Here is a 17,252-nt window from a genome sequence, read left to right as displayed (position 1 = left end):
GCAACAGATGGTAATATTTAAAGCAATAGTAGTAAGTTTTGCAAGAACATCAGGAATTTTTTTTAGAAATGAGCAGGAATAGCAGGATCCATACATTAAATAATAATTTTTCAAGCATACAGTTCTATCTGCCATTATTTTAAAGCAAATAATAAAATATAGACTGGAATTATTTTGCTTTCAGAATTATTTTGCTTTTTTCTGTCCAAAAGGAGCACCCACTGATAAGCTGTTTTGGTTTGGTTTAGTTTGTTTTTTATGGAGGTAGATTTCTTTGCGTGTTTGCCAGAGTATAATAGAAGAAGTATTAGATTAGGTAATACTGCTCCAATTCTCTTGGAACTGATTTGTATTGCTGAAGACTTCAGGACACTGCCTAGCATGTTAGAGAATGCTTTGATTTAGCATTTGCTATTTCAAAAAATATATAATATGAATTGAACAAATGCAGGCAACAACAAGACTTCTTCCAAACTTGTGTTATGATTTAAAACTTTATTTTGAATGTTTAGATCACCACAAACATGGAAACTAGTAGACACAAATGACATCTTATTCAGTTTTAAAAACAAAATATTTGCTAAAGAAATTGCAACAACACATTTTCATGACAAGAACATACCTTAATATTTCATATCTACATATAAAAGTCATGCATTTCAAAGATCTATTTTGGCTAGGTTTTCTGGATGCTAAAATTCACTGTAGAACTTACATGTTTTAAATATTTTGCATATACATTTTAAACAGGCTATTACAGTCATACCACATTCCCAAATAAAACATAAAATGTAATAAAGCTTTATATTTTCTTGTTCTACCTTATTTTTTCCGTATTAAAAAAAATAATTCTATATGTAATAGCAAAACAAATATTTTAAACCAGCTCACATGTATGCAAGATATGTAAAATCTAATAGTAGAAACAAGAATGGCAATGCAAGGGTATAAAATATGCTCTCTTTTGAGTCTGTGGTCCTTGAGTAATATTGCTTCTGTTCTGGCCTTGCTTTGATACATGCAAGTCCATGAAATACTTCATGGCTTATTACATAGCAGGTGAGGAGTCAGCTGGGAACTAAAGGAATATGGTCCTCAAGCCTAAATATTGGCAGGTACTTGTTTTATTTCCATCTTTGCTATACAATTATTCTATTCTTGCTATGAGGCACATTCAAAAAAAAAATCCAGGGCTAAATTTCAGCCTGTAATATCTTTGCAGTCAGTACATTTTAAGTAATTTAGATCCCCTATATTGTACTTCTGCAAGATATTTTTACTATGTAAGTAATTCCTCCAGTTCAAGCAATAATGTTAAAAGGTTCTATAGATAGCTTTTATTTTTCTCTTTGAGATTCTGTCATAATTCTATGCTGGCTGCTAAGGCATGTGCCACACATGATGACCTTTGGCATCGGTATGTTAGCATCTGAGGTCAACCTCTCTGCTTTTGACCTCTGTATGTGACCCATTATGCCTTAACGTCGATAATTTTTCTGATTTTCCAGCTTCATCCATGGAATCCATTGCTGTGATGTTGAGCATCATCAGCAGGTTTTTTTTACAAAGACTAAATGTATAAACATTTATAAAAGTCTTACTAAACATAGTGCTTTTAAGTGTTTCGCATCCCTGATGTGGAAATATTTTTTGATCTATTGACAGACTGTCAAGAAAGATGCACTTGGCTGTATAGGCCAAACCAGGCTTCTTTATGTGTTTCAGGAACTATTTAAGAATGTGAAGAGAGAGTCTGACAAAACACAGAATGAGCACTGGACTGTGACAGAGGAGATCTGCTTTTGTTCCTGGGTCTGTCACTATCCTGCTGGATGATCTATGTGCAGTTGTCTCCTCTCTCTGTGCCTCACTTTCACCACCTGAGAAGTTAAGAAAATGGTGTTGTCAATTCTGCAAAGTGCTTTGAGATTTATGAAGAAAGAATGTTGTGTAAGAGCCTGGAATTTACTGTTAATGAAGAGCATTAGCTTTTCCATGCTCTTTCCAGTTTTCTCTTCTTAATGCAATAAAATAAACACAAAAAAATTCATCTCTTTGAAATCAGTAGGAGTTTCACATTCAATTCCACAGGTGCCAGCATCCTTCTGACTGAATGACAGAAGTTGGGCTCCTTCCTAGACAGCACTAGTACCAATTCTTGTGTATGCTATTACTCTAACTCTGAAATATCTGCACATTTGCTAGAAATGTGGAAGATAAGCAAGCAATAACTTTGAAAGGAACAAGGTAGCAAATTTTAATGCAAACACTGCATTTGAACATCCCCTGGAAGATATTTATAATGCACTAGCATGCAGGCTAATAATATCAGTACTCAACTTTGTTTTCCCACATTTCTTGACATAAACATTCACTAAAAATATGGTAGGCTCTTTTTATTGGTTCAAAGCAGTTCCTAAGGTACAAATTGAGACTTACACAATTTTACTGTGTCCTTTAAAAATTGTATGTGCTTATTTTATCTTAGATGGCCTTTGTCATTACTAGGATACATACTTCAGTCATTCATGTTAGTTTTTTAAAAAGCTTTGGACAGACATCCAGGAAAGCTCACAATTTTTACTCTTATTCCCCTTTCAAAGGTTTTGAGAAGAGCAGTTTCCCCTGACAGGATGTTTTAAATAATGTGTTTTCTGTTCTGAATTTTGTATTGCATTATAACACAGTTCTGACTGCAGAATAGTTCACATCCTGTAGTGCTTATCCCAAAAAAACCTCATTTTAGAGACTCTTGTGGGCATTAATTTCAGATATAGATTTGGTTCTATGAATAGTCACAGCAGTTCAAATCATTAGTTTAAATGGCAAATATAAAATACTTCAGACAATATAAAGGCAATAGATCTTGTAGGGCATGAGCATAAACGCTTCTAACTGGAATATAGTAATGTAAAGAAGTATCAATCAACTAAAATGATAATTTGTATATTATGCCAACCCCAATCCAAGGGTACCACCAATTCAAAAGACATTAAACTCATTCACCAACCACACCATGTGTACATCTAACTGGCATTAGAACAGAGTCTCTCCCACAGAGGCTTTCGTAGGCAGCTACCCAGTCAGCTCTGTCTGTGTAAGCTTTTTGGTTTTATATGCACACCATTCCATCTGGCATTCTCCACAAATAAATGTTTGTTCTTCTGAAATATATTTGGGCCAGAAACTCAGGTCATCCTTGAAACAATGAGCCCAGAAATGGTGATCTCCAACTTACAGGAATTGGCTTTTCCACAGCCGTCAGTTGAAACTCTGCATCATGCTAGAAAGAAGTATCATGCTGGAGGCATAGAGACAATATCTGTCCCTTTTCATTGCTATCCCCACATTTCCTTCTACTGTGCAACTGTTCATTTATTCAGGCGATCCAAGACTGTCTTCTGCACACTCTCCCACCAGTCAGTAATTACAATGGCATAGAATTGTTCATCCACAGCGTTCTTGAAGGAAATGATTGACACCATCCAGCATGTATTTGTATGTTCTAGGTTTCTTCACTACCATTTCTTTGTTTTTCTTCTGTTATTATACATTGTTTCCTCTTGTGATTATATGCAAATGCAGATAATATTAAATTGATTTTCCAGTATTTCATTTTATGTGAATGATGACAATTCTTTTTAGTAAATCACAAAATAAGGTATTCTCGGACATCTTTTGTTTTCTTCCTGATATGCTTTAATTGAATGTGAATGTGAGACTACACATATTTTTATTTTTCCATTTTTTTCAAAGAAATCACAGTACCTCATTTTTTTTCAATTTCCAAGTATTTCTTTTAAAACAGATACTAATAAATAGGATCTTGCATGGTTGTTTGCTGTCTATGGGTTTACATGCGTATCATCAGATGAGACTTCACAGCTGATTCCTGACAGTGCAATTTCACATCACCACACATTTTCCTTTCAGCTTCTCCTTCCTTTTCTGTTGCTTGCTTTTTTTGCCATCAATTTGCAAACTCACAGTCCTGCGTTTCTCCAGGTTTAGCAATTCTTGGAATAACTCTTTCACATTGTGGTTCGTCTTGGCAGAGGTCTCCATGAAGGCACATTTCCATTTCTTAGCCATGGCTTCTCCTTCACTGCTTTCTACCTCTCGATTTTGGTTCTCATCATTTTTGTTCCCCACCAGCATTATTGGAATGCTTTCTATGTCTCCTTTAATCTGACATATTTGCTCGTAGATTGGCTTGAGCTCCTCCAAGGACTGTCGGCTGGTGATAGAGTAAACCAAAATAAAAGCATGTCCTTTAGAAATAGAGAGACGTTGCATGGCTGGAAACTGATGGCTCCCTGTAGTGTCAGTTATCTGCAAAGTGCATATGCTCTTATCACAGCTGATCACCTGCCGATAGGTGTCTTCAATGGTAGGGATGTAGCTCTCTCTGAAAGTGCCCTTCACAAATCTCAAAACCAAAGAACTTTTTCCCACTCCTCCAGCTCCAAACACAACTACCCTATAATCATTACTTTGCTCAGGCATGTTTCTCTGTGTGTCACTTGCTCAGCTAGGGGAGAAAACCTAGGAGAGAAAACAACAAACACAAGGAGACAGACATAAGTACTGGTACAAGTGTGGAGAGCATGCTGTGATATCTTTCCCAGAAAGAGAAATAAATGTAATGTAAGTGATGGCACACCAGTTGGACTAATTTAATAGGTTTTGCAGGGGATACAGAATTATTTATTTCAGTAGTAAATTAGGGTTTGCAAGCCAGCCTGGACTAGTAGCAAAATACCATCTTTCTTGCTTCATAGCTGATTTTTAATTAACATCATGTGTTTCAGTACTCTTCCTACTGGACTAATATTCATAAAACTAAAAAGTTGCATCTGGGAATTTCAACAAGGCCTTGGCCTGAACAAATTGCAGAAAGGAAATAATCCTTAAATAGATCTAAAATAATAGTCAAAAGTGGTCACTGTATGATAGTAAATTACTCTGAATATTCCAGCTCTTTAGTAGTTAAGGAATTTATCTCCACTATGACTGGACTACAGTTCTAAATGACAGCTAAGATGTATTTGTGGATCATTCAGCAACAGCCCTTATTGACCTTTGTTTTTAACTCCATGGGAGCACATGTCCCACTTCAGTGTGTTTTGCCACTGGCATTTCAGGTCAAAGAGTACATTTTGATAAACTCAGATTGCTCACATTCAGTCTGCCTTTTTATTCCAATATTAATGTTGCAGCAGATGATATTTGACATGAGGCTGGCTATACTTATCAGAGAGGTTCTGCAGATATATTCATAACATTTTTAGTGGCTTGTATTGCCAAAGTTGGCAAGAGCATTTGTCAAAGTTCACAAAATTCTGTGATTCCTGCAGTCAGCAGGAATAATGAAAAAACCCAATTGTGTATAGTACGACCAAAAATATGGAAACAATTTTTAAATAATAGAAATGGTAAATATTCACATGTTTACAAGCTGTAGATGTTTTAGAATTCATTTAAATGAAATGAAGAATGATGTGTCCTCCCATCATTTGCAGCTCAATAAGTACCCAGCACATCAGTACACACAGTCTTGTTATATTTAGTGAGATTCAAGCAAATAAAACCTTTAAAAATGAACCTTCAAAATTGAAGAAAGCACAGGGTATTGTGACTCTTCAGACCAAACTGATATATATATAAGGGGTACATGTGGAAAAAAAGGCAAAATTTGCTGCATCTGTATTTGTCCTGAAGAAAATGGGCAGGCTTTACAGGTGATAAAATTTGCCTGTTGTAATTTTGCCTGGGTGTAATAAATCTAGAACAACCCAAAGAATTTCTCCCCTTTTAAAAGCAAACCTTCAAGCTATTTCTTCAGTGCAGTGGAAGGAGTCACTGCATTGCAGGTGGTGATTTTAAGTTACCTTTTACTTGTCTAGCAGCAAGGCAATACTGATGCTTTAGCGGTGTGGATCTTAGTGGACCTCCCATGCCCTTATTCCAGCTGCAAGCTCATGCCAAATTTTCCCTTTCTGCATTTTGATGCAGTAACCCATTATGCCTGTTAGGCTTAAGCTACAGCAATGCATGCTGCACTAATGTCTTCAATTTGTCGTTCAAGCATATCCTGATGTAGTTATCTTTATTGTACAGGGCATGCTATAGTGTCCTAATTCCAACGTCTGAATAAGCTGAAAACATCTCTCCTTACATAATTTGTTGGATGAAGGAGTTGTACTTCCTCATCTGCCACAGCATAGGCAGAATAACCAGTGCAACTGGGGATGCTGATCCCGAGGCAAAGTGCAGAGCTGACAGAGCTCTGTCTACCCAGCCTGGCTTCAGGCAGAAGGCAGCTTCACCCCTTCAATCTCTCCTGTGTTACATTCACTGTCGCTTTGAGAGGCTGTTTAAGTATAGGAGAGATTGATAAATAAGAGTGTTCATCCCTGAGGCACTGAAGCAAAATTGTTTTTCTGACAGCAGAATTCAAGGACTGGAAAGAAAAGGTAGCCTCTGAAAAAATGCTCATGTATGTGTTTATACAAGATGCAAAACCCTCTGAGGAACAAAGAAAATGAGTGAGCAGCTCATTATGTTAAAAAGGAAAGAAAAAAATAGCTGGAAAAAAAATGAGGAGAAGAAGCTAGCATAATGCTGTTCCAGTGAGAATAAATCTGTATGTAAGAACTGCAGACATGCAAATTTGGAACAGTCTTAGAGCTTACAGTTATGGATGAGTGCACAGAATGAGTTACCATAAGAATTATAGCTTAATAATTTCTTGTAAGTAAAAAGGCAAAAGAGCAATATCTGCGAATTCCACTTCAGAAGCAGCTTGAGCATTGCACAGTCATATTATATGTAGCCTAGGAACTACAAGACTAGGAGAAGAAATGCCTTATGAAAACTTTTACTAAGAAAATCAGTGAAATGTGGACTAGGGAAATAAAATTTTAAAAGCTAGCTGAGTGTACTCCTGCTCTCTTACTCTGTATACTCCAAATCTCCTAGAAAACTGACACCTACGGTAACACAAAAGATAGAACAAACTGAAATGGGGCACTTAATGGCCTGAAGCATTAAGCATACAGAAAAGTTCTAAGGGGTCCTGAAACAGCATGGTAACAATCTTCAAAACATAGCAAAAATATAGCAATCTTCAAACATGCAAAGATAGAGAGTATAGTGAAAAAAAAAAAAACCAAAAACCAAAAGAGGTTATGTGCTTGCATTGTAGAAGAAATTCACATTAGACAATAGGAAAACTTCACAGTGGTAAGAATAGAAGATCTAATGTCTAGGGAGATTTTGCAGATATTCTTTAGAAATTTCCATAGTATCAAAGCATAATTCCAGCTGGGAGAGACCTGAGTACTTTCTGGTCCAGACTGCTTATCACAGACATGACACCAGAGAAGGCTGTCTATCCTGTACAGATGTGAAAATCCCCAGTCTTTCCCACAGTCTCTCTGGGAAACAAACTTCAATGCAAAATTACCATCAGGATGATTTTTTCCCTCTTATACTTAATAAAATGTACTCTCTCATCCCATACCTCTTATCTCTCCTCCCATCATCTACTGCTGTGAAGACTAACTCCACCTTTTCGATAGCTTTCCTGTAGGTGTTGAGGGCTATGCTTTGCTGTCCCTTGAACTTTGCCTTCCCTGGGCTGAACTGGCCCTGGTCCCTCAGCCTGCAGGGCAGGACAGCGCCGCAGCTTTGGACCCCTGGGTGCCCTCACCTGCCCTTGCTCCAGTTCATCGGCTGTTTCCCGGCTGGGGGTGCCCAGACCGGACAGACGGCATTGCTGCTGTCCCGTGAGCGCTGAACACAGGGGGATTATCACCTGCCTCGGCCGGCTGCTGCTCCTGTTCCTGCAGACCAGGGCACGGGGAGATTTGCTGCAGCCGGGGCTGCTGCTCAACATCACCATGACCATGACCAGGAGCACCTGGGCCTTCTCTACAGAGCTGTTTCTCTGCAAAGGAGCAGCAGCCTCAGGCGATGTTTGGTTTCTCAGTCCTGAAGATCCTCTCTTTTGCCAAAACAAAAATTATGGATTTTTATACATATTTCCTGCTCAGGAACTAAAAGAAAAAAAAACCCAAGAGAAAACAAACAAACAAAAAAAGCTCACACTAGTTTTTATGATCACACTGGAGAAAGGATTCCCCAAGTGTTTTTAATCATTTTTTGGTGTTCTTTATATGGATCTGGTCACAGAATCTCCTGCAGTGGCAACAATTCTATATGAATGTGGTGCACTCGCACACAGGTGTTCATATGTTAATGCTTTTCATACCACCCTAATACCTCACTGATGTTTCTTTGTCTTAAAACGTGTTAACTGAAACACACAGGAGGACAAAATAAAGTATGGCATTATTTAATCAGCTTGTGGCATTATGGCCAGCAGGGGTGTGGAAAAATTAACTTTAAAGAATTCTAACTTTTCAGATGTACAAGATCATTTCTGATTCAGAAAACCAGTCTTTCATAATCTGCACAGAAAAAAATAGTTGCTTTTTACATGTTAGAATGCACTTATTCTGTAATGAAGCCTCATTTGCTGCCTTTTCTGCTTTCATAAACTACAACAGTGAAAACTCATTATCATGCCCTAAAGTGTCAGGTTATCAACACTACCCTTATTTGAAAAGCTAAAGCAATTTTCATAGCATACATTCATACTCTTCATTTGAATTGTCTGGTTACAAAGGTCAGCAATGAGTCTCACAAAACAGTGAGTCTGTGCCTCTGCTGAGGTATACCTTAGCTATGTTTTCTGCAGATACTCTGCTAGCACAAGGCTGGAGCTGCTCTACAAGGCTCACTCTGCACGTGAACTTGATGGGCTATTCACTGGGGCAGCATTTTTAACCACTGCCTCCATTTCAAACTCAGCTGCAAACCTTTATGTTAGTCTGCATGCTTCCCCTAGATATTTCTGATATGCCAGGTGAAAGAATTTAAACATTTTCTGATGGATACAGTTGAAGATCTGAGTACTTGTGACATAAAGTCACTTATTTTTTATTAAAATATGCCTTTTAAATGTTTAAATAAAGTACCTCATGTTACAGATTATGCTCTTCATAGTTTAAACTCTGAACACCCTTGGGTGATTAATTAACTACATGTGAGTATATTAGCATTTATGAAATCAATGTCACTGATCCTGTTCTTGGCCACTGGATCTCCACAGTTCCCTCTTGTCTTTAATTGGGTTTTTTACACTCTAACTTTTTCTCAAATGTATTTATGACTTGCCTGCCATGTTGGTATTTAAACTATTGATAGCATATGCAATAACAGGCAAAAGGTACAGGAAGCCTGAAAAATAACTTCTGAAAACTAATCTACTTGAGTACTCTTAGAGCAATATGAGATTAGAATCTCACAGCCAGTGAACTCTTTCAGTTTATGCTTGAAAATAAGCACAGAAAAGAAATCAACCTATCTCCAATGTTTCCAGTCTTGGGTTTTGTTGCAAAAGATTTTCACCATGTTTGCATTGTTAAACTACCACAAAATGTCATAAATTTTAAGCTCAGTTGATATTTTTTACTAGATTATATCTCTTAGTGTAGCATTCATTTTACAAAACAGTGTGATATTGCCTTTGCTTTCTGGAGTCAGAGGCTTTGATTGCATCTTAACTTGATCCAGTTTCTTGGGGTCTTATGATGTCCAACTGAGATGTCAGTCTGATATGAAATTCAGCAGTTGTCAGATGCTGTGTATTAATTTCCTGATTTTTTTTTCCCTCAGGTAAAACCATCTCATGTCCATCATGGATTTTTTTTTCTTTTTTTTTTTTTCAAGCTCTAAGGCAATGTCTCTGTCTGTGTTGTGAAAAACCAATAAAGTACAGCAATGCATTTCGTTCAAAATCTTGCCTCAATTTAAATTAACAGTCCATGAGGCTATCCAGTGATGACACCACTATACAAAGATACAAGGTGGAAGGTGAAGATTGTAGCTATAGATAAGATGGATTTCAGCAGGACTGTTAGATCAATGTCCATTTCCCAATATCAAAGGTGAAAAGTGTCACATTATTTACATTAAAGAGGGAAAGAGAGCTCTGCAAGGATCTTTTTCTTGTTGTGCATCTAAAGAGGCATTTCTCAGGAAGTATTTTCACCATATATGCTAATGAATATGCACTTTAGGAATGGGGACTTTCTTACTTCCAGTGCCTTCATTTTTTTATACAGGACTTGCTTTTTCATACTATTCCTTCGCTTGCATTATTTGGTCTTCTCAAGTCAGTGGAAAGTTGGACACATTTGAAGACCAAATGATAACTGTTAAAACAACTTTTCCTACAACATGAGGTTCTAATCCATATGGAAACAACTTTTATATTCTCATGTGAAAAAAAATGTTCTTTGAAAGTCTGCTTCTTGATGATCAGCTAGTCTAAATCATGATTTTTTTTTCACTGCATAAATGCAGTAGCACTTTTTATTTATGTTGTTCTCAATGACAGTTGGAGAGGAAAGCATGTATAGTTTTATTTCCAGCTACAAAAAGATGACCAGAGAGATTTCCTTAGAAAAATGATGTCTTCTTCACAAAAAAAGTAGTCGTAAACTTGCTGATTTTATCTGACACATTGTCCTTATTTTAAAATTTGCTTGATTATCTGAAAGTAAGGGATAAAATCAGACATTTTTATTATTCAATGTACTCATAGAAAGCAAAAATTCAAACTAAAAATTCAGTTTGTTTAAACCAAATCAGATTATATTTTAGAGCTAAATTCTCTACAATGTTGAAAATGTTTCAATTTGCATGGAAAATTAGTAATTTAGAATCTTTAAACTGAAATTAACATTACAAAGTCTTTCAGAGATTTCCCTAAGAGGTTTTGTGGGTTTTCTTCATGATCCTGGCCTAACATAGAAGAGAAACAGAAAGGACAGGAGGCTTTCAGATAATTTGTTGCATTTTTTTTCCAGTATATACAGGAGACTATTGTCTTAAGAGCATCTGTATGTAAAGGAATTAGAACCCAGCCTCTGTGCTGTCCTGTAGTCACAGGTGCTGTGCTCTGCTTTAGCAAATTGTCATATTGTCATCACACTTATGTTGAAAATCTCATTCCCAAAACAATGCCTTTTCAAAATAGTTTGAAACCCTATGAAACCCTTGGTAAAAGAAAGAAATCCCTCATGCATAGTTGTCACTGTGAGAAAATCTTTACTCGTTCTTTGGCTAACATATGGCCAGCAGATGTTGTGGCAGAAATAGTTTTGCTAGGCAGGAAAGAACTGGAAAATAGAAAGCAAAGACAAATAGACAATGTTTCCTGTAGGAACAAGAGACAGCATGGATTTCTAGAACTAGGCTTAACTAAAGTGGTAGTGCTTGTTGAAGACAGCAGGACTGATGGCAGAAGAATGAATGACGCAGTAGCATCTGTTGATTCCCTTCCCTGATGAGGGTTCATGCGCAGAAAATGAAGAAGGTACTGGACCTGATCCAACAAAGAGCTTTACACATAGGGATGCACTGAAATTGTTTGCTCTGTTGTTGCCTGAGACCTGTGCTGCCCCAGAACTAACCCTTTGTAACAGATATGTACTAATGAACCATTACTGTAAAACAAGATTCAGCTTCATTGAACACTCTCACCATGTGAAAAAAACCAAAACACCTTACTTTCAGTTGGCATCGGAAATATTATGCTAAATTTATCCAGGATGGACAGGTGAAGACATTTACTACATTAAAAAACCCCTCACTTTCATGTAAAAACAGAAATATTATTCTAAGCTTATCTAGGGTGCATAGGTGTTCTATTGGTTGTACTTCCTATTTAGTGGCTTGGTTAATCTTAAAATTTAAAAGGGAGAATTTCATGACAGTTCCTGTCTAAATTCAGGCTTTGCTTTAGGCATGTCAGATACTTTATTGATTTATCTACTTGAGTATATTGGCAGACAAGTGTCTTAACCTCTAAGTGCTTATCATCAAAACTCAGAAAGAAATTACTCAGAAGAATTCCATAGGTGTATTTAGGTAGTCATTAATGCACACAAAGAAATAAAAAATGTCAAAAAACCAGAATTCTATTTAGCTCCCTTTGGAACTGATTTTTTTTTAAGTTTTCTTCCCAAATTAAGTAACCAAATACAGTGGTTTTTCCTCAGTTTTCAATTGATTTAACTTAACCAAATAAAGATGGAAAGATCAACTTAAAACATTGTATGTGTGCCTTTCAACAAGTAAGACCTAATGCCATTGGGCAGAGCAGTTATGATTAGAAACCAGAATTTGTCACTCCTGCAAATGCAGGATTGGAGACTCAGCATGAATTTTCAGCCCCTCTAATTTCTAATAGTAGAATCATTTTTGAGCAATGACTTCACATGTTGTCGTGAACTTCTGCTTCTCCAGCTGTACACTGGAAAAAAACAGGTTCCGACTTATGGATCTCAGTATTGAGACAAAAATCCCAACAAAGACAAAAAGCCATTTCCATATAAATATATATATTTACACAGAAAAGTTGTACATTCATGGAAGACTGTTTTCCATTCAGCAGAGGAAACGCTGAAGACCGGTGGCCATTTTGCCTTTCACTGTCGTTCTAAATTCCATAATGTTAATGTAATTTGGGACTACTTATGCAAATCTTCTGTAGAAGAAAAATTATTAAAGGTTAAGTATCTTTTTATGATATAACTCCTGTCATTAATTTTCCTTTCCTGGCTGGGAAGGACAGCTAGATTGCTATCCTGACCACTGGAATATTTCTGACGCTCTTTCACAGCCCAAATAATATTCCATTCAAAGCAATGGCTTAAACAGAACAATTTGCCCCTGGTTTGTTGGGAAATAACTTGGGAATAGGTTAATGCAGTGGGTTTCAGGACCCAAAATGATTCCTGATAATTAATTGAACAATGTAATACAGTTGTTGATATGTTTCCAGACACTAGTAAGAAGCCTCTTCTCCTACTGAAATTTTTCTGCAAATCAGAGTATTTTGAAAACCAACAATTAAGTTATAATGATGGAGTACAATATAGTAATAGCAGCTTTCTGATTGTTTATAAAGGTTGCATCTTGCACTACTTTCAGTTCTGAAGCAATATAAGTAGGTTTAGCCTTAAGATAATTTTTTTCTAGATACCTTTCTTTTCCTTGTAGTATTAAAATAAATTATAAAAATTATATTTTGAAGATAAAAATGTACTGAGTAACACATTTTAAGCTTTGCCTGTACAGACTGGGATAGTGGTAATGTTATTTATTTGGATTTGGGTTAACTGCAATATTTTAGTTACTGATTGTAGCTAACATTTGATTATTTAAATAATCAACTCTTTCAGAAAAGATAAAATTTGTCAGCTAAATTTTCAGGGAAGAATATAAAAATAAACAAGTAAAAATAAAAGAATGGCAAGTGATCTTTTCTTAGTTTCAGCTTAATTATAAGTAAGAACTACTGGGCATTTTGGGAAGGAAACAACTCCAGTACTGGAATGGATTTGCCCTTTTCATATGGTTTCATTAATATATACATATTTTCAATGAGGAAACTGAAAGGCTGACATAACTTCACTTTTGAGACACCTTTTCAGATTCAGCTGAAAACCAGTTTCATTACCTGCAGTCAGGCTGATGCTGACTGGCTTTTCCTGCCATAGCATATTGCAGACCTGCATAGCCAGAGAGACTAAATTCAATCTCAGAGAAAATCAACATTCAACTTAAAGTTATTTCATCAAGAGGAAGTGTTCCTGACCTCAGGGTGAGTCAAAAGTGCATTTGCCACAGACTTGACAGACACTTTCATATTTTCTTGTCTTTCTTTGATACTCATCTCTGGGTATCAAAGAATTATCCTATTATCAATACTTTGTTGTTGAGAACTAATCAATATTTCTTTTCTCAAAAAGGCAAATTAGAGTATTCTCTGCTTCAATCAGTATGTACATCTGCATAGACACTCAGGGGGTATTTTCCACTGCTCTTCCAGCAGTCAGGTAAGATAATTTAAAGCATGTTTTAATTTTAATGCCACAATAAAAATGCAATGAAAGTATCTGTTTGCTGATACTTGGAAACATCTGTATTTAAGTTAAAATACCAAATAGAAATATTTTCTATTTTTGGTACATTTTTGGAAATTGGTAATTTCAAAAAGAAATTAATATTGCTAATATCCATGTTTTTAAAACTGTGATTTTTCTTCCTCTATTTAATATTGATTATTGCTCAATTAGTCCTGGTAATATAAAATATTAAGGGGAAATTAATAAACATTTGGAATCAGCCTAGATACCAAATGAAATGTCCCATAATGAATACTCATGTAAAAATGTCCTGATACTTGCACTAAGTGTGGGAGAGGGCACATTCAAATGCAGGTCATTATGTATTACAGAAGAATTACTGAGGAACACTGTAAATTGAATGCAATCCAATGTAGAAAATAAATCAAAACCATAAAAAAAGAAAAAGACGAGTTTATAAACATAAATAATGAGAGGAAAAGGGAATATGAAATTGAATGCAGTCTTTCTGTAGGAGCATCTTTGAACCAGAATATTGTTTCTTGCACATTTATTAAAAAAAAAAAAAATTAATTTTGGGAGCAACAGCATGTACCCTGTCACAATGAAAGTCCAAGTCTGATTTTTCACACATGATGCTGGGATCTCTACATGGGCAGCTGTGTTGGTTAGCAAAAGAGAAATCCAGAAAAAAAAGTTATCAGGTTATCCTCAAAGGAAACTAGAGACTTCAGGAACAGCAGTATCAGTTTATATACAGTCCACTATTTTTATTAGTACTACAGAGACTGCAATGCTGGTGTAATATAATCATGACCACTTGGCCAGAAGGAGCCTCTGAACTCCAATCAACTTCCCAAGAGCTCTGGTCTGCACTGTGAGAAAGTGATATTACTCAGCCTGAGGTTCATCAGTGCTTGTGAGTCTGCTGGTGTAAACAACAGTGCAGCACAGTGCAGAAATATGCTTTCATCTGACTGATGTGAGATGAGTGGAAAACTGTATTTCTGAAGATCTTCACTTGCTTGCAAAGGGGCTCCTTAGTTCAGGCAACTCCCAGAGAAAAGTAAAAATGGTATTCAGTACTGGAAGAGAATTTCTGGATTGTCAAATTCAGTTCTTTGCCTTTGCAGGCAACCATTTCACACAATCTCTTCCTTCAAGCTACAACTAAAAGGTATTTAAAAGGTTTTCTATATATTACTTCAAATAGAATTTAATTGAAGAACCTTGCTGCTCTAATGGTTTGAAATCTTCCAGCCTAAGTTTATTCACAGCTCATTTGTACCAATTCATCCTCCTCTCTTACCAGGAATAAGGATAAATAGCTGTACATCACAATCATTCCTCCAGATCCATGGGACCATTGATTGCAGCTGTGAGGTTGAACTTGTTCCATGTTTGTACAGTTCTTCATGCAACAGCCTCAGATATGCTGTCTGTGGTGTGAGAGAGAGCATGAAGCCTGGAGGAATATCACATTTCATAGCTCCAGAACCATGGCACAAAACCCATTCTGCATGAATTGGGCACTACTGCATTTAGTAAGGATAGATGGGCCCCAGAGAGCCGCTCCTGAGCATAACTGAAGTCCATTAGTCAGAAAAGTAAAAAAGGGAATGGGAGGAGGGCAAGTCAAGATAGCCCTCTAAAAGCCAGAATTAAATATGTTGAGACCTGCAAACATCCTAGATAATGGTAAACTGTAAAGCATGACAAAGATACAACAGCAGTCAGTTTCATCAGCCTCATCTGCCTCAAAAGGAGTGGGGGTGTATGTAGCTGTACACAGCTTACCCAGCTGTCTGCATTTATAAACAGGCATATGTGAGTTCATTCACTAGGTACTCATGAGAACAGGACATTCAGAAAATTCTTCAAAATTAAAATGCATCCAATTTTGTTGCTCCATTCTGTGCTCACCCTTCTGTGTCTGAGTGGTGCAGCATACAGAGCATCCCACATTTCATGGGGAAGATAGAAAGGGATAAAGTGTTATCAAATCTGAATTCAGCAGCTCTCAGGCACTTGAGAATGGTCTTTCATGATTTATTTTCTTTCATTGAGTTCGGAGAGGGACAATCTATCGGGAAAAAAATCCTGCCTGTCAGTGGGATGCTGCAAAGTTGTATCTGTCTTGGAGAAAGAAACACCTTGTGTTATTTTATTCAGACTCCACATTTTTATATTCTTCCATCAGTTTAGTTAAAATGTAGTTTTCATTAAAAATAAATAAAAAATTAATCTTTCCTTAAGCCACTGCAGTGGCTACAAAATGAATTCAGCTACAGTGCTGAATTTTGCCCTACAAAATAGGGCAAAATTCAGCACATTGAGTTTTAATGAAAGGCAGCTTGAAAAAAAGGTCATCACTAGCATCCCAGCACACAGAAAAATGATAGTTAACTGGCCAGTGTGTCTATGACCAGCATCTGACTTCCTTGCTCGCCCCAGTTTACAGCATGCCATGTTCTCTACATGAGATATTAGCTTAGAGCATATCTTGCAGTTGTAACTCAGGCAAAACTCTACCGACTTCAGAGTAAATTCTGTCCGAGTGAGCATTGTGGATTTTGGCTGAAGAAAAGGAAGATCTCGAAATTCAGAGCAAAGCTACGCCTATTGCGCAAGGTAGCGTAGAAAAACAATGGAAAGAAATTTACCTGTGTAGGAACAGAAAGCTTCAAACGCTCTTCAGTTTCTGCCTGTCATTGCACCAGCTCTTCTCCCTCTCTGCCTGGGCTCCCTCCACCAGAAAGGAGCCCCTGTCTCAGCCAGGGGGGCTGCGGCTCCGCCGCCCGCAGCTTCCCTTGGCGCCCTGGGCTGGCTGCTGCCCGTCCTCGGCTCCCGCCGCTCCCCTCCCGCCGGCCCCCGGTACCTGGATAATGCTCCCGCTGGCTGGATCGCAGCTTCCCTCTCTCTGCTTTTACGGGCGCACTGACTCCAGCCTCTGCTAGTGCTACAGCCTAAATGGCGACTGCAAAGCCCATCCAGGCTTTTAACTGCCACCTACTGAATTATTGTGGAATATATGTATGCATGGGCATATACACACATATATAAGCTGTAATGTTCTGGTTCTCTCAACCAATGTAGTAGATTTTTACAATTAGTCTCTCTTGCCTCCAAACACACTATAGTTTATTATTTAAAGCTGTAGATTACATTAACCTGAGTTCACAATTCTCCATTTCTTTCAGCTCTGAAACAGAGAACAAGCCTGTCTCTTTAAGTTAAAAAAGCTTA

At 37.1% G+C, this 17,252-nt stretch overlaps 1 protein-coding gene across 2 annotated transcripts; it reads right to left on the bottom strand.

Annotated features, from left to right (window-relative positions):
* Positions 1-504: 504 nt before the first annotated feature.
* DIRAS2 (DIRAS family GTPase 2) lies at positions 505-17,019 on the bottom strand. Of its 2 annotated transcripts, none has more exons than XM_050986754.1 (2): positions 16,885-17,019; positions 505-4,545 (listed from the first exon to the last, which is right to left on the bottom strand). In XM_050986754.1, exon 2 carries the CDS (start codon positions 4,504-4,506, stop codon positions 3,907-3,909), a length of 600 nt encoding a protein of 199 aa, XP_050842711.1. In that variant the 5' UTR covers positions 4,507-4,545; positions 16,885-17,019; the 3' UTR covers positions 505-3,906. The 2 variants fall into 2 exon arrangements, with proteins under 2 accessions (XP_050842711.1, XP_009094342.1); XM_009096094.4 differs by lacking the exon at positions 16,885-17,019 and adding an exon at positions 16,670-16,863.
* Positions 17,020-17,252: the final 233 nt, after the last annotated feature.

The sequence above is a fragment of the Serinus canaria genome, chromosome Z, assembly GCF_022539315.1.
Source record: "Serinus canaria isolate serCan28SL12 chromosome Z, serCan2020, whole genome shotgun sequence".
NCBI classification, from domain to species: Eukaryota; Metazoa; Chordata; class Aves; order Passeriformes; family Fringillidae; genus Serinus; species Serinus canaria.
This window is presented reverse-complemented; position numbering and strand designations above follow the sequence as displayed.